This window comes from Jaculus jaculus, chromosome 12 (genome assembly GCF_020740685.1).
Source record: "Jaculus jaculus isolate mJacJac1 chromosome 12, mJacJac1.mat.Y.cur, whole genome shotgun sequence".
Classification (NCBI taxonomy): domain Eukaryota; kingdom Metazoa; phylum Chordata; class Mammalia; order Rodentia; family Dipodidae; genus Jaculus; species Jaculus jaculus.
The window spans coordinates 50781938-50799767 of record NC_059113.1 but is presented as its reverse complement, the minus strand read 5'-3'; the positions used below and the strand labels follow the sequence as shown (position 1 = coordinate 50799767).

Here is a 17830-nt window from a genome sequence, read left to right as displayed (position 1 = left end):
AAGCCAGGTCCAGTAGCCAGCCTATCTTGTGCTCACAGAGGGCCCAACCACAGGTGAGCAGGGCTGGGGGCTGGTGGCATGATGCACACATCATGATGCTGGGAGCGAGTGTCACATCAACACCCTAGCAAACCTGGCTACCGTCAGAGCTTCCCAACTACACCTTAGTATTTCTGAATCAGATGACACGTGACTTTTGCCTTGAGGTGATGTGATCTGCATCAGCTTCGGAGTCTGGCTGGCACTTGCAATCACCAGTGATAATCTGGGTGTCATGAGCTGGAGGCAGCCAAACAGCAGAGTCACAGACCCTCTGAGTGAGTGCAGGTGCAGGGGAAGGGAGCCCCAAGGATGAAAACTGTGAGGCCAGTGAGGGGCAGAGAAAGCCTGGTCCAGCCGCTACCCTGTCAGTACAGACCAGGGCAGGAGTGGCCACATGCTGACCACGGAACAGACAGCAGCCTCCAGGTGACAACCTTCTGCCCAGTGAGGTGAGTGAAGGCTCTGGAGGATGGGCTAGGCTGTGGGAAGGGAGGGTCCATTCTAGACTCAGAGCCAAATTTCCTAGATAAGGCTGGGCTAGAGCTCAAATGAAACCAAACTGTGACAGGTGGACGGTGCCTCAGGGACCTAATGAGTAAATGTTGCAGGAAGAGGGGGGGAAGAGAATCTTGCCACAGGGCATCAGCAGGCCTCACAGCAGGCAGGGCCCACTGGCAAATGAAATTAATGGGCAAAGGAGATGAGAGAGTAGCTGTCCCTCGGTATCTGCAGCAGCTAGCTTAAGTCTCTTCTGCAGGATGGCGTGGTGTTTGCATCCAACCTACACAGCTTCTCCTCTCCTAGCTGACATGATGCAAATGCTGTTGTGACGGTTGGAATCAGGTGCCCCCCATAAACTCGTGTGCCAGTGCTTGATCCCCAGCTGAGGGCAGCTTGGGAGGCAGAGCCCTGCTGGGGGAGCTGCGTTGTTGGAGGCAGGCTTAGGGGTGTTAAAACCAGCTGCTTCTTGCTACAGTCAGCTCACTCTCCTGCTGCTGTGGCAGAGGTGATATCCAGCCGCTGTTCATGCCACGCCTTGCCCTGCCATCATGGAGCTTCCCTCAAGACTGTAAGCCAAGACAGACAACTTTCTCCCTTTGGCTGTTTTTGGTTGTGCTTTGTGCCAGAGAAGGTAACTACAACAGCTGTATAAACAGCTGTCATACTGCAGTGTTTATGGCACAGTGACAAGAAAAAAATGTCACAATGCTCAGTATCGACACAGCTTTCCCAATACTCTTCCATCTGTGTTAAGTGGCTTGTGCCAGCCTCAGGAGGGTGAATCCTGCTTGGCTTCATGCCTGTGGAGTGTCACACTCAACGGAGAAAGACAGCAGAGCAGTAGGTGCAGGGGAGGGAGAAGAGGCCTCCAGGTGCTTGTCTCAGGCGGCTGGAACAACTGAGGCTCTGGACAGAAGTGTAGCTGGCTGTAGCCCCACCGGCCAGTCACAGGCCCCAGGTCCCTGAAGGCCCTGAGACCAAGAGACCGGGTCCCACAGATGCCCAGGATCTGGCTCACAGAACCAGGGAGCACACGCGTTTCGTAGAGACAAAGGCAAGGGGCGGCCGAGGCGGGGTGCGAGTACAACCCACGAGCTCCGCAGCTCCCTGGACACCGGGTGGGAGGCAGAGGTCAGCCCTGCTCTGTCTGGCTGGAGAGGGTCCTTCCTCTGCCCACTGCGAGGAGTTGGCAGGATTTGGTCCCTGCAAATGGGCAGAGGCCCCTGGCAGGTACCAGCTGCATTTAGCGCATATGAGGACTAATGTGAAAGCCCCATTCCTGGGCTGCTCTGGGGTACTGCAGGTCATTCCTGAGATTCTCAGCTACAGAGATGCACCCCGAGAGCTCAGCTTCAGAAATAAGGAGCAGGCAAGCGGGGCAAGTGCAGGGGGTGCCACCTGTAGCCACGACCCATCTGCCTGGTGAGTCACAGTGCAAACCTGCCATGGCACCCTGACGAAGAGAGAGAGGCACCCTGGACCAGCAGGCGCAGTCAAGGCCAGGTGTCATCTGTTAGTGGACAGAGGTACCAGCTAACTCACAGGCTTTCCTTGACTCCTGCTCTGCCTGAGTCCTGTTCTCAGCAAGGCTCGTGTACGATTAGGCACTTGCCTGCAAAGCCAAAGGACCCAGGTTTGATTCCCCAGGACCACCTCAGCCAGATGCATCTAGAGTCCGTCTGCAGTGGGTGAAGTTCCCGACACGCCCTTTCTCTCTATCTTCCTCAAATAAACTAAAATAAAAATTTTAAAACAACAGCAAAACAAAACAAAAACCAGGCAACTAAAGGCTTTCCATTGAGTGGCGAGGTGACTGCAGCACTGAGCACAGGACACACAGGGTCACACAGCCCCCTGCAGCCCCGACAGGGTGTGAGGTCCGCCCACTTCTTCCTTCACACAGAGCAGCACGTCCTCCCCAGGCGACTGTGCACAGGTGACAAAAGGACGGCCAGGTGGGCAGTTAGCAGGCTGAGCCCAGCCTCCAGCTATGCTATACAGACAAAGCTGGGATCACAGGTATGCGCCATGACGTCCAAGCAAGGGCTGTTTATGATAAACTGGTGAAAAAAATTAAAAAAAAATACTTTGTGACCTTTGAAAAATTGTGCATATACAAAGCTTGATGTTCAGTGACAGGCTCAGGCACCTGTGTCTGGCCTGCAATGCCCACTGTCACCTCACGGGAAAGGATTTCCATGGTGATTGCTTGGGGACAGGAGGGGAGAGGAGTTCAATGTGGTGAAAGCTGAATATGCGGAGGGGAAGCTGCCATTTCTTCTTCTGCTTCTTTTCTTTCTTTTTTGTTTGGTTTTTCAAGGTAGGGTTTTACTCTAGCCCAGACTGACCCAGAATTCACGATGTGGTGTCAGGGTGGCTTCCAACTCACAGTGAACCTACCTCTGCCTCCCAAGTGCTGGGACTAAAGGCACGTCCCACCACACCAGGCACGTTTTCTCCATCTAAATTCCTACGTTGAACTAGTTTCTACAGCAGTGTCATATCCCATCGCACAGTTGGCAACTTCATAGGCTCGGGCAGCGGTGCCAGCCATGCACCCCAGCAGCCCAATACAGACCCTCCTCTCTGGCTCTGCCTGCTTCCTTCCCAAGCATCAAACCCATTGGCTCAAAGGACGGCCAGCTCATCTAAGCCAGGGAGGCCAGGGGCTACCAAGTCCTGGTGACTGTCCCCAGCCTAGCCAGTCCCAGATCACAGAGACACATACAGGAAAAAAAAAAAAAAAAAAAAAATCACCGATGAGGTCACCAGCTAGCCCTGCGACTCAACCGGCTGCCTTACCATCTTTGAAGACAGCAGCAGAGTCTGGACTGGCTGGGAGTCTGGAAAGAGCTGGGTTTCCTCAACGATGTGTACCTCATTCTCGAGGATGACAGCTTTGTGTAGAGCCCCCCGGTCTGCAAGGTCAAAGCAGAGATATGTGAGGAGGCCCCAGAGGGACGCACCAATGAAACACTGAAGTCACTCACTGAAATCATTCCCTCCATGTGGTACTCAGAAAGAGGACTTTGCATCAGGAAAGAGTAGCACTTGGAGAAACGAGCTGAAGCACAGGCTCCAGGGATTCCCACTCTCTCTCAGAGCTCACGCCTCTGTCCCACAGTTCATGCCAACAGCCTTCGTCAACAAAGGAGGCATTCTGACAAATGAAGCCATTCTTGTGTTCTGTGGCCCTCCAGGGAGGACCATCCCAAGAGGCGCCCAAACAGTCAGGTAAAGGCAGGACAGGCAAGTCAGCTGTGAAGTTCCAGGGCTGGCCTCTGCCAACCACTGTGGGGCCAAGGTGCCCGTTTCAGAAACGCTGCCTCCAGAGAGCACAGGTGGGCAGAGGGGAGGGGTGCTTCCCACATCAGGCAGTGTCAGGCCAGTGCCACAGGTTCTATGACAACAGAGACTGACTTACACCAGCCCAGCCCAGGTGCAGGCTGAAACTTGCATGTTTAACAAGCAAGTACCCCAGGTGGTATGATGGCCATAGAAATCTAGAATGCCAGGTTTGAACCACCCGGGGCAACAGGAGATACCAGATCAACCCACAAGAGATTAAGTGGATTTCCAACTCTTCTTCCTAGCCCTCAGAACCCACCTGTGCCAATAAACATGACATCATAGCTGGTCCCGTCCAGGGCCTGGGTCCGGTCCACCACAATCTGGGTGTAGTTCACGTCTTTTTTGATTAACCTGGGCCTGTTGTCTACTGGAGTGACTGAGTCATCCATCAATGGGTGGTCTTTGACGAACTGCAGTGTCTTGTCTGGTAAATTCAGGGAGCTGGAATAGTTGGCTGCCCGTGCCTCACTGTCGATGCACTGTGGGGCAAAAGCACTATGGTTACCACGCCTGCCGACACTGTGGTAAACCCCATCAGTGACACAGAGGACGGCACCTCTCCTAAGAGAAGCAATGCCTGAGGTGGCCACCCTGGCAACACCAGAAATGGTTTCCAGCATGTCTGTAAGATACATAATCAGCAGAGGAATTATTTAAAAAATATTTTTTTTTTAGAGAGAGCAAGTGAGAGAGAGAGAGAGAGAGAATTGGCATGCCAGGACCTCAGCCACTGCAATTGAACTCTAGGTGCCTGAGCCCCCTAGTCGACATGTGCGACTTTGTGCTTGCCTCACCTTTGTGTATCTGGCTAACGTGGGACCTGGAGAGTAAAACATGGGTCCTTAGGCTCTGCAGGCAAGTGCCTTAACTGCTAACCCACCTCTGCAGCCCAGTAGAGGAGTTATCAAACAATGAATCAATATTCCATACATTTTTTTTTGAAATGCACAAACTAGCAGCCACTTTAATTCACAGTCACAGTTACAGCCAATCTGCCATAGACATGAGTACAAGTTCATTACTCCACATATTCCACATTTTTGAACCTGGAAAGCACTTCTTACTCAAGAGCTTTCCCATGAAAAGAAAAGGACAGTAAACATTGCTTTAAAAAGGGGGGCAGAGTGCTGGAGAGACAGGCCAGCAGTTAAAGGCGCTGGCTTGCCAAGTCTGATGTCCTGGGTTCGATTCCTCAGTACCCATGTAAATCCCGATGTACAAGGTGGTACATATATTTGGAGTTTATTTGCAGTGGCAGGAGGCCCTGGAGTGGCCATTCTCTATTTTTTTCTCTCTCAGATATATATATTTTATATATATATATATATATATATATATATATAGAGAGAGAGAGAGAGAGAGAGAGAGAGGGAGAGAGAGAGAGAGAGAGAGGGGGGGGGAGGGGGGGAGAGAGGGGAGGAGGGAGGGAGGGCTTAGCAGTTAAGGCACTTGCCTGTGAAACCTTAGGACACTAAACTGGATTCTCCAGAACCCAAGCAAGCTAGATGCACATGGTGGTATATGTATCTGGAGATCATCTGCAGTGGCTAGAGGCCTTGGCTCACCCATTCTCTTTCTCTCTCTCTCTGTCTCTCATTCTCTCTAATAAATAAATAAATATTAGAAAGTTTTGTTTTAAATAGGTTGGGCTGGAGAGATAGAGCTTATTGGTAAAGGCACTTGCTGGCAAAGCCAAAGGACCCAGGTTCAATTCCCCAGCACCCATGTAAAGCCAGATACACAAGGTGGCACATTCATCTGGAGTTCATTTGCAGTGGCTAGAGGCCCTGGTGCTCATATTCTCTCTCTCTCTTTCTTAAATAATAAAATATTTTTTTTAAAAATGGCCGGGGGGGGGGGCGACTAGGGAAATAGCTCAGTCAGTAAAGTGTCTCCACACAAGTGTGAAGACCTGAATTTGATTCCCAGAACTGCCATAAAACATGAAGCATTTGGTATGTGGGCAGGTGGGCAGGCAGAGACAGGCAGATCCCAGAAGCTCACTAAACACCCAGTCTAGACTATTTGGCAAGTTCAGGGCCAATGATAGACACTGTCTCAAAGGAGGTGGATGGAGTCTGAGGAACAACTCCTTAAGTGGTCCTCTGGCCTCCACACACACATGTACTCACATCCACACCCACACCCCAAAACATAAGAGTCAGCAAGGAGGCTTTCCTGTCCCAGCTGTCCACTGCGCACAAGGCCACAAGGTACTGAACACAGTGTATGCAGAGAGGATGCAGTAGTGTTAGGGCCATACACCCACACAGAATCTGGTCCTAGGGGAGCTTTAAGAGTCTGATAGGGTCCACCCAGGAGCCACCACGTGCACCCACTCACCCACAGCAAACACTGAGTGGGCAGCCAAGTAAGCCTAGAATTGTTACTTAGAAGTTACTGTTTTGTGAGGAAAAAAATGTGACTTCTATTGACAGCTCATGGGTGCCAAGGTTTCTTCCGAGAAAATGTTTCTCTGCAGGAAACTGAAAATGGAACATGCTTTGCTATTGCGTAATGTTACTTTCTCAAAAGAGCCCATGCAAGGAGCACAACCTGCTTGAGCAGCAATTGGTGAGACCTGTTACCCAATACACAGGACAAGACATATAGACCTGTACTCAGCACACAGGAGAGGACAGACAGACCTATACCCAGCACACAGGAGAGGACAGACAGACAGACCTGTACCCAGCACACAGGAGAGGACAGACAGACAGACCTGTACCCAGTACACAGGAGAGGACAGATAGACCTATACCAAGCACACTCAACCCCCAAAGCCAGTGGCTCCTGATCCAGTGTGGACAGTCTCACGTGGCCAGGTCACCCACTGCAGGAATGCTCTGGCACCTGTGTCGAGCCTCATGCTGCCATGGTCTTTACCTCTTGAGAGAAAAGGCCCCTCCCCTGGAGTCCTGTGCCCCGCTCACCGCTCCAGGTCGTGGCGTGGGCACCGGGCCATTGTAGCGCACCCACTTGGTGTGGGACTGCTCCACCGTGGCGCTCTGCATGTACTTCCCGCGGGAGAACACCGCTTCCACCGCGGCTACGGCATAGGCGCACACTGCTGACAGCCCCACGTTGTTTCTGTGGAGGAGGGGAGCCATGAGTGCCTGGGGGGCGGCAGGCCAGCGAGGTGGGCAGATTCCCATCACGGGGAGGGGGGTACTCACAGCTGCGGGGTGAAGAGCGCATAGAAGATGGGCTCCTTGGAGCCAGGGGCCCGCAGCACAAATACATCCTGCAGTATATTGAAGACTAGGCCGCTGTCTGGCTGGGAGCAGATCAGCCTAGCCTTCAGGAAGGAGGTCCACTTCTTCTGCAAGGTCCTCAGGCCTCCTTGGTCCCCCTGGACCCAGAGACAGAGCTTGTCAGGCCGTATGCACAGGCCCACGTGGGAGGTCCATGAGCCTGAACCCACCAAGCCAGCGCTGCTGGGACAGGGACTCAGGTGCAGACAGTCACATGAGCACGGTGTTACTTCTGTGCTAGCTCACTCACAGGCCTTCCACATCAGAACAGAGGACAAAACAGACAAGAGCCCTCTCTTTAAAATTCATTCCATGACAACCCTGTGAGAAGCCGAGCTCATGGTACTGATCCAATGACTTTCTGCCTGTGGCCACCAGTGAGCAGGTATGTAAGGCTAAGCGGGTGGCAGGTGGCCGGCCTCCTTACACCCTGCAGACCACACCGGGCCAACATGTGGATGCTCCACTGAGCGATTCAATGCTTTTCTGCCTTCCTACCTGCCAGATTATGGCTAAAGTTTTAGGTGCTCTTTGAACACTTTCAGTAGTCCACTGACTGAGAGACAACCAGGACACGAACACGAAGTTTATGGTCCAGAGGGAGGACTGTCCCCTTTATCCAGGTCTCATTTTCCACAGTGACCCACAGTCAGTCACAGGCTGAGAGCGTCAATCCTTGCTCTGACTCCACTTAACAGCATGTGCCGTTGCACCTTGTACCACAAGTCATGGTTGCTAGTCCCTTACAACGCCCAGCTCGTGTTACATTTTATTGCAGGCGGGTATGTATGTCCCAAGGAAACCCCTGGCACTCTGAGAAGGGACGTCAGCCTGGAGGAGTCTGTGGAAGGACAGGACGTGGGGACAGGAATGCTCTCACGTGGAGGGGAACGAAGGCGGCTGGGCGGAACTGTGCTCACCTTGCACACCCTGGCGACCCGGGGGATCATCAGCTTGAAAACAAACTCGTACTCCACAGACACCTCCGTGAAGAAGAAGTAGACCCTGTCGTCTTCGCCCGCCATGCCGTCGGGGCTTTTCTGGATCACATCGGCAAAGACGAAGCTAGGCTCTGCAGGGAGACAGCACAGGATTGTCCCTGCACATGGTGGTGTCAAGTCACTCCTTTGGTTACAGGCCAACCAGTGCAGCAGGGCCTGAGGGTGTCCCTACAAGTGCTTGGGTGCTGTATAGTAAATGTCAACTCTGGGGTCTGGGAAAGGTAGCCAGGCTGAGCCTGGATGGACGCTGCCTCACCCTCCACAGCCTCGGAGAGGTGGTCTCCACGATGGTCTGCAGTATGCATCCCAGGCCCGCTCAAGGAGCCACATGAGACCTCCCACCTGGCAGGTAGATCACAAGCCTGCCAGGACACCCCAGGATTCCAACGTGGATCATGAATAGTTATGAAAGTGTCCCCACTGGCCGGGGCTGACGTGAGCCATGGACCCCCATGGTGTAGGAATAGCCACAGGAGAAGCAAAGCTACACACAGCCACAATGTAAAACTCCGCTGCTAAGAGACCACACCCCTTACCATTCAGCCATGGGATGGCGTACTCGGTCCTCAGGGGACTGTGGGAAGAGTTTCGGGAGATGATGGGCTCACTGCCCAAGAAATTGTATGACGTTCCAGCATAGAGCTCTCCACCTGCAGGGATCAAGGGGCAAGGAGAGGAGATCCATCAGCTGTTCAGCTGGACCATGAGGGCTAGAGACAAATATTTAACACATTTCTTCCCTTTTTCCTTCCCTCTCTTTCTCTCCTTTTAAAAAATATTCTTATTTGCAAAAGCTGGGCATGGTGGCACACACCTTTAATCCCAGCACTAGGGAGGCAGAGGTAGGAGGATGGCTGTGAGCTCAAGGCCACCCTGAAACTACATAGTGAATTCCAGGTCTGCCTGAGCTACTTCGAAAAAAAAAAATATTCTTATTTGCAGAGAAAGAGAGAGAGAGAAAGAAAATGAATGAATGAATGGGTAGACTAGGGCCTTTCTCTGCTACAAATGAACTCCAGATGCATACACAACTTTGTATATCTGGATTTACATTGGGAAATTGAACCCAAGCTGTCAGGCTTTGCAAGCAAGTGCCACTAACCACTGCCGTCTCTCTAGCCCCTAACATGATTTATTTAAAAAATATTTTTATTTGCAAACAGAGACAGAAGAGAGACATACAGAGAAAATGGGCATGCCAGGGCCTCCAGCCACTGTAAATGAACTCCAGATGCATGTGTCATTTTGTGCATCTGGTTTTACATGGGTACTGGGGCCACTTTGTGCTCTGGTTTTATGCGGGTACTAGAGAACTGAACTTGGGTTGTTAAGCTTTGCAGGTTAACCTCTAAAACCATCTCTCCAAGCTAACATGATTTCTTTTATTAAATTAATTTTTTTGTTTATCTTTTTACTTTTATTTGAGAGGGAAAGAGAGAGACAGAGGGAGAGAGAATGGGCACACCAGGGACTGTAACGAACTCCAGATGCATACACCACCTTGTACATCTGGCTTATATGGGACCTGGAGAATTGAACCTGGGTCCTTGGGCTTTGCAGGCAAGCACTTTAACCACTAAGCCATCTCTCCAGACCCCTAATGTGATTTCTTTATAAAGGAACCCCCTTGTACAAAGGGAGTCTCCCTGTCCTGTGATAGTCATGTCCATTTCCTATATCTTCTTCATTTGGGGGGAGGGGTTGTTTTGTTTTTTGTTTTTTTCGAGGTAGGGTCTTACTCTACCCAAGGCTGACCTGGAATTCACTACGTAGTCTCTGGGTGACCTCAAATTCACAGCGACTCTCTAACCTCAGAGATGTGCACCACCATGCCCGGCTTCTTTATCTTTTCTTTGACCAGGACATGGTAGTAATCAAATTCAATTGTATTTTTACAAGTTCAAGGGCAGCAGCTAAACACAAGTACACTTTTACATATCCAGCAACCCAGTAAAGTGAGAACAAACACAGATACTCCCATTTCCCATGGGGTCACATCCTGACCAATCACCCAAAGTTGAAAAGGCATTGAGTGAACAGGCTGTGCTCAGCCTGACTACTTTGAGACATGTAGGACACTTCCATTAGCTAGGCAGAACTATCTCTCCAGGCCCATTTTGTAACAGTGTTGAGTATCTCACATGATTCACCGAACACTGTACTGAGGTGAAAACCAGCATGTCTTCACACCATCATAAAACTGAAAATATAAGCCAGGTATAGTGGCGCATGCCTTTAATCCCAGTACTTGGAAGGCAGAGCTAGGAGGCCTGCTGTGGGTTTCAGGCCACCCTGAGACTCCACAGTGAATTCCAGGTCAGCCTGGGCTAGAAGAAAACCCTACCTTGAAAAACAACAAACAAACAAACAAACAAAAAACCCTGAAAATTCTAAGTTGAACCACTGAAAGCTGGCACTCGCAAGGCTGGTAATGCTCTTGCCTCCGATCCGTGAGACCACGACGGTGGCACATGGCCCCATGTGCAGCACCTGCCTCCCCACAGGAGTTGTGGGTGGTGTGCACAGAAAGCCACAGTGGCTGGCTTTGCTTCTGAATAATGAACCTTAGCCTCCCTACGGGATCTGGCATTGGGACGCTCACCTTCTGTGAGCACAGCCAAGGACGGTGGGACCTGTAAGGAAGGAAAGGGCCAAGTGTTCTGGGTGGGGACACAACATGTCACCACAACCATAAGGGGTGATGGAGCCTAAGTGGCAGGACTCACCAACCATGGCTGATGTGTAGCTGTGGGCAGGGTCAAAAGGACACCTTCCTTTGCCGTCTTCATTCCTCCCCAGAAACTTAAAGGACGTCAAGTTCTATAGTGGAACAAAAAGGAAACAGATGACTTTCCAAGCTAACAATGTGTCCTTGCGCCACTGAATTTTACACATTCCTTGCTCTTACAAGACCAAGTGGATGGAGCGAATGGACCTAACCTACAAGGGTCACACCCTGGCCCAGATATGCATGATTTCAGAGCCTCAGCGTATTCAACCATACTATCCAATAAATATGCAACACCAAATAAAACAAACAGTAGACTTCCCACCCCATTCACCCACAGAAACAAACTCCAGATGGGCCCACTCGGAAGGGAAGTCCACTGTGTGGAAGTTAAAAATGCAAATATCCAACTACATAATCGGAAAGCTCTCCTACAGGGAAGTGAGATGTGATCAAATAATAGGTGACAAATTGGGGGAAATGCCCACAGGTGACAGCTGAAGCATCTCTATTCTAGATCACACAAGAGGCAGGCACAGAACGAACAGAAGAGCGTGTACGATGAGAAGCAGGTACCACCCTTAGGTGACAATAAGCACCCATAGGGGAGCCTGCCAGCACTCCAGGGAGCACTGAGAAAAGAAGAGACCTCTGTGCACTTAAGAGGCTGGAGAAGCTGAGGAGCAGGGCTCTGCCCAGAGCAGGCTGGGGACACTCATGCTGCCGGAGACGAAGGCTGGAAGCCAATCACCAGCAAGAACAGGAGGGTGTAAAGGCTGGCCAAAACAGCAGTCACAGGTCACCAGGCAGGAAAGGGAGGGTGGCCCGGGGCGGATAGGTAACCGAAGCTTTGAAGGAGCCATGTGTCATACCTGGTAAGGATGCCTGGGCAAGAAGCAAGAATGGATGACACTGCAAAATTACTCTAATTACTCCTAAGCTATAATGATGAAATGAGTTATGCAAGAAAATGTCACCATTTTTTTTTTGTATGTGTATAGCCCAGGCTGGCCTCAAACTCACAATCCCTCCCAAATGCTTACAATTTGATAAATGTGTACCACCATGCCTGGCCATCTAAATGAATTTCTTTCTTTCTTTTCAGGTATTTATTTATTTGTTTTATGAGAGAGGGAGAGAATTGGCAGGCCAGGATCTCCAGCCACCGCAACCAAACTCCAGGTGCATGTGCTACTTTGTGTGCACGCACAACCTTACACATGTGTCACTTTGTGTGTGGCTGCCTTACATGGGATGTGGGGAGTCAAGCATGGGTCCTTAAGCTTCACAGGTGAGTGGCTTAACGGCTGAGCCATCTCTCCAGCTATAGTTGGCAATGCTTCCTTTTTTTTTTTTATTTGAGGTAGGCTCTCACTCTAGCTCAAGCTGATGTGGAATTCACTATGTAGTCTCAGGATGACCTCGAACTCATAGCGATCCTCCTACCTCTGCCTCTCAAGTGCTGGGATTAAAGGCGTGTGCCACACACGCAGCTGCTTTCTTTTTTTAAAATCCCAGCTAACAGAGGGTTCTAGTAAGCGAAGTTTTCATGTTGAGACGCTTCTCCTCCATAGTTTCAGTCACCTTGAGCTGGCTACAGCACTCTGAGGTGAGATACTCTACACCTTCTGCCAGCCTGCCCAGCGCTGCCCAGGGTGTGAATGCCCCCTTTGTTGGGCATGTGCACGCGGTATGCTCTGCCCTCCTACTAATTCTACTAACGACTGAGAGATGCACAGCATAAGTCAGGGTTGCTGGCATTGAGTGTGGGGTGGGGGAAGAGGGTCTGAGAATGTTCTCCCCTGGCAGATAAGTGGGGGCCACTGGCTAGCATGTTTCTCAAAGCTGTGATTAGGATGTGAAATGTCCCCCACATGTGTTTGAACATTTGTCCCCAGCTGGTGGTGCTGTTTTGGGAGTATGTGGAACCTTTGGGAAATGGAGCCTTGCTGGAGGAAGTGATTCACTTCCTGTCTCTTGTGGCTTCCTATTTCACTGAGATATGAGGAGGTTAAGAAGTCACAGCCATGAGCCACTCCCACAGCCACGCCTTCCCGGCTATGACGGCCTGTCTGTAGCCCTCAGTAGTGAGGCAAAATAAATCTTGCCCTAAGTTGCTTTTTGTCGGTACTTCATCACATCACAGCACGAGAAAAATAACTGACACAGTACTGGTTAGGTCCTCACAAAATCAAGAATTACTCTATAAACTGTTTTATTCCCAGCCTGATGTGTTTAGTTGAAACAGTCCATCCCATCTCCCCAAGAGATATCGGCAGCCGATGGCTGAGGAATGGGGAGACATTCTCTGCAGTGGTGTAGCCACTTACATATGGGGATCGGGAGAGGAAGGGGTTCAATGGAGTGGGAAGAGAAAAAGAGAGGGTAACAGGGATCTTTATGATCAAAATATATTATCTACATATATGTATGAAATGTAAATGAACAATTAAAAACAACGTAAAGAAACACAATCTTCCTTTCAGGTTTACTGCCAAATACCGTAACGTCTAAAAATCAAATGTGAGAATCTAATCTCTCTCTGGATTCTGGGGTGAAGGACCCCCCTCACCTCTGGGAGGTACACAGCCCACTTTGGGAAGAGTCAAGCATGAGACTTGGGGAGGGACCAAAGGCACTCCCACTTCTTAACCACTCATTGTGGGTGATGGTGGCCCAGGACCACCTCATGCGCCAGCCAAGTTCGCGTGTCATGGAAGAGCAGGTCTACGATGTCTACATGACCCAAAGCCCACTGCAGCCAGGCCCTCCTCAGATATGTGAACGTGAGAAGGCAGGACACTGAGCCACAACACCTGCTGTGTGTCTACTAGCAATGAACTTTCCAGACTGTCACCTGTTCCCCTGCTCACCACCCCACCTTTGAGGCCACCCTGCTGCACATTTTGCCAAGGGCCACTAGTAGCAAGCCCCACCTCAAGCCACACCCTTGATGGGGGACGCCACAGTTCAAAAAAGCCACAGAAGCTACATGCTCTTAACACAGCCTGGTGAGGCCTCCATAGGGCCTGTGGACTGCCCAGTCCTCAGCTGGTGTTCTGAGAAAATCCTACTGTTTTAGTGGCGAAGTCTGTTCCTGCCAGCTCTTCTTAACCTCAGCCAGAATGGAACGAGCACGGCTGACGTAAGGACAAGCCCGTGTCCTTACCAGGTGGTCACAGGTAGGTTGGAATGCGTTGGTCCCACACACATAAAGGGAGGTGGTACTGAGCGGCTGCAAGACTCGGATGTAGTTGAGGCACTCCGTCTGCAGGAGAGAGACACATGGTCAACAGCAACACACAGTGACGCCCTGTACATCCACACCAAGAAGTCCAGTCACCCACCTCCTTGTCCTGTCCTCTGCAGCGTCCCATGGAGCAAAGCACACTGCATCAAAGCTGGGCTCTGAACTACAATTTTATTTCTGCAGTACACAGGCTACTGATGTGCTGAGCATGACGTCAACGCCATCCCTAAATGATGCTTAACCAAGATTGGGTGACCAAAGCTATGAGAGCTGCCCTCAGGAAGAACTGAGACACCACAACAGGAGGAAATGTGTTTACTCTTTTTTATTGTTGTTGTTTTCCAAGGTAGGGTCTCACTCTAGTCCAGGCTGGCTTGGAATTCACCATGGAGTCTCAGGGTGGCCTCGAACTCACGGCAATCCTCCTACCTCTTCTCCCGAGTGCTGGGATTAAAGGTGTGCGACACCACGCCCGACATGTGTTTACTCTTAGTAAGCACAGACCATGCATTTTGTTGCTGAAGAGGCCAGAGGGTGACCGTCCCAGAGCTCTTTCCTCCAGGGCTCTGCACCCTCCACCCCCGCCAGCAAGGAGATGGAAAGAGTGGTCGTCAGGGTCTAGGCACCATTCTGAGAAAGAGGCTGGACCAAGAGAGGGTGCAGCCAGCATCCTTAAGGACCCAGTGAAAAGACAAAGAACCCATGCACTATTTTAACTGCATTTGGGTTTTGTGTGCTGTGGTCCAAGAATATCTCAAATCAGGAAAGCTTTATTTTGCTGGGATTGTCTTCAAACTGGTGACATGTCACTCAGTCACCACCCAGCCCCCGTCCACTGCTGGCCCCACGCACGACTCCATCCCAATGCCCAATGCTCGCCTGCCTCTCCTTTCCTAAGGAAGCACTACACTCACTTAGAGACCAAGGTGCCAATAAAGTGTTCCGCATGCTGCCATAAACATTTAGCCAAAAAAAAAAATCTGTTTTGTTTTGTTTTTTAATCTGTGTTTTGATATTAGCCAACAACTGCCGAGAAAGGCTCCTGCTCAGCTATCACATTCAAGGATCAGGAACTAGTCAGCTTTGGTAGTGTGAGAACTGGGACACCTGCCCAGGACCAGGCAGGACACAGGTGCCCCGTGTTCCCGAGGGAAGGGACACTTGGCCCAGCCTCTCTCTGAATGGCTCCACAATGTGGTACAACTTCCATGTACCTTAGACTGTGGTTTTAGGAAAAGTGGGAGCGATGGTGATTTTACAGCATTTTACTAAGGGGCACCAGAAATCATGTTTTGAGGTCAAAATCTCAGGCCATTTGAAGAAATTCCAAACTGAAACACATCCCTCCAGTGTCAATGGTGCCTGGCACCTGCTCTGGGAGTGCCAGCCAGATGCCAACGGGCAGGACAGGCTTATACGTGTACCATGCCGCGTGACTGCTTGGTTGGCCTGCAGAAGCTGTGGTTTTCATGAGACTCAAAGGAGAAGTGTGTGTAGGGCTCTTTGTAGCTTGCACAAGAAATTACCTGCTTTGATTTTCCCTTTTCCGCACATTTTGCTTTCTTGTCTTCTGAGACCTTCCAGTACACCTGTTAGGGAGGGTGGGAGAGTCTAGCTCACTGCACAGCAACCGTGACAGAGCTGCTGGGGCGAAAAAGACAAAAGACACCACAAACGCACACGACACTTCAGAGCCCAGAGCTTTGCACACAGGATAACATCCGATGGGAACGAGGTGTGGGAAGTAGGTGGGTGCTGAGGCCCGAGAGCCACCTGGCCTTCTTGGGAGGCCTATGACAGTCCCTCTGCGAGTAGCAGAATTCCCACAGCCCTGGGGCTCACTGAGGGAGAAGGGTAGAGCTAAATTACAGCTGAAACTGTAACTCCAGCCCAGAAAGACAGTACTCCCGTGTTAGCTCTCACATATGGATCTTAGCTTGTAATATTTCTTTGTATGTAAACAGGAGATGAGAGAGCCAGCACGGGCTGTGAAATCAGACAGGAGACCACTAGTGGGGACAACCACAGGTACTGAGAATGGGTGAGGTGGTCAGAAGGACTCCTGTAACATGAATGAGGAAGTGAGGCTATGGTGGGAAGGAAAGATCAGGAAAAGGAGAGAGGAAGGGGAACAAAGGCATTGTTTGAAAAATACCATAATGAAACCCAATTTCAGTATGCTAATAACACTTTTTAATAATTAGGGCTGGAGAGATGGCTTAGCGGTTAAGGCGCATGCCTGCGAAGCCTAAGGATCCAGGTTTGATTCTCTAAGTCCCACATAAGCCAGATGCACAAGGGGGCACATGTATCTGGAGTTCGTTTGCAGTGGCTGGAGGCTCTGGCACGCCTATTTCTTTCTCTCTCTCTCTCTGTCTCTAATAAATAAAATAAATCTTTAAAAGGTTAATAATTAAAAAGTACATATAGGGCAGGAGAGATGGCTTAGCAGTTAAACGCTTGCCTGTGAAGCCTAAGAACCCCGGTTCGAGGCTTGGTTCCCCAGGACCCACATTTGCCAGATGCACAAGAGGGCGCACACATCTGGAGTTCATTTGCAGTGGCTGGAGGCCCTGGCGTGCCCATTCTCTCTCTCTCTCTCTCTCTCTCTCTCTCTCTGCCTCTTTCTCTGTCTGTCTGTTGCTCTCAAATAAATAAATAAAAAATTAAAAAAAATTTTTTTAAAAAGTACACATAACCAAGCTGGGTGTGGTGGCTCACACCTTTAACCCAAGCACTTGTGAGGCTGAGGTAGGAGGATGCTGTGGGCTAGGAGGCTACCCTGAGATTACAGAGTGAATTCCAAGGTCAGCCTGGCCTAGAGCAAGATACTACCTAAAACAACGACAACAACAACAACAAAAACCCCACACATGATAGCAGAGTTTTTCAGTCCTTTGAAAGTATCTTTATAGGGTACTATTCACAGCAGCTAAGACATGGCAACAGCCTAAATCTTTCCCTGATGAAAAGCCCTTCCGGGTGAGCTGCTGACAGACACCCCAAGCCAAGGCTGCAGAGAAGCAGGGCAGAAGGGGGCCCCTGGGCGACGGGGAGCTAGAGGTGGGAGTGCAGGTCGTACCTCATGCCGCTTCTCAGAGACATTGAGTGCATTCAAAGCGAAGATGGCTTCGCGGGCACCCACGTACAGGGTGTCCTCCTCTTCACTCATCAGCAAGGCCGAGTAGTTGAAGATGCCTGGCTCCTGAAACTTCATCAGACCTACCTCTGTGGATGTCAGAGGTGAGGAAGGGTGATGAGCAGAGGAATCGTCCCTGAGCCCAGACACACCCAAAGACCACCTCGGTTACAGTGAGTAGCCAGAGGCAGGCAGGGGGCCCAGGCAGCTGAGCCAGCAACCTCCAGCACAGGGCAGAACTGGGGACCTCCAGTGAGTCCCCACGCAGCCACCAGTGCAGGTGAGAAGCCAGCTCACAGCCGAGCCGCTAGTCTGCACCCCTGACCTCCCTTCCTTCCCTCAAGTCCTGTGACCCTCATTCAGTGGTCTCCGGGAAGACCACGGGCCTCACACTACCTGCCCAGCCATGTCTGGTCTATGCGGCTTTAGCCATCCAGTTTGGATTTAAAATGAATATAAGTAATAATTTAGAATTTTCTCACTCAGCCAATAATGTTCCCCTGAAAAACCCTTTGAAAGGCTAGGGAGATGGGTCAGCATGGTGCTTGCCTCACAAGCAAGGGA

General features: G+C 50.7%; 1 protein-coding gene across 11 annotated transcripts in view; it reads right to left on the bottom strand.

Moving 5' to 3' along the window:
- Sema4d (semaphorin 4D) overlaps nucleotides 1-17830 on the bottom strand; it is a 118674-nt gene that overhangs the window by 19953 nt on the left and 80891 nt on the right. For all 11 annotated transcript variants that reach the window (XM_045131745.1, XM_012951130.2, XM_045131746.1 and 8 more), the window contains 10 exons: nucleotides 17210-17355; nucleotides 15654-15716; nucleotides 14047-14145; nucleotides 10876-10969; nucleotides 8686-8799; nucleotides 8069-8220; nucleotides 7071-7246; nucleotides 6828-6984; nucleotides 4151-4373; nucleotides 3346-3461 (listed from right to left, as the gene is read on the bottom strand). In XM_045131745.1, the coding sequence (XP_044987680.1) occupies nucleotides 3346-3461; nucleotides 4151-4373; nucleotides 6828-6984; nucleotides 7071-7246; nucleotides 8069-8220; nucleotides 8686-8799; nucleotides 10876-10969; nucleotides 14047-14145; nucleotides 15654-15716; nucleotides 17210-17355 (1340 nt within the window). The remainder of the gene's footprint in view (nucleotides 1-3345; nucleotides 3462-4150; nucleotides 4374-6827; nucleotides 6985-7070; nucleotides 7247-8068; nucleotides 8221-8685; nucleotides 8800-10875; nucleotides 10970-14046; nucleotides 14146-15653; nucleotides 15717-17209; nucleotides 17356-17830) is intronic.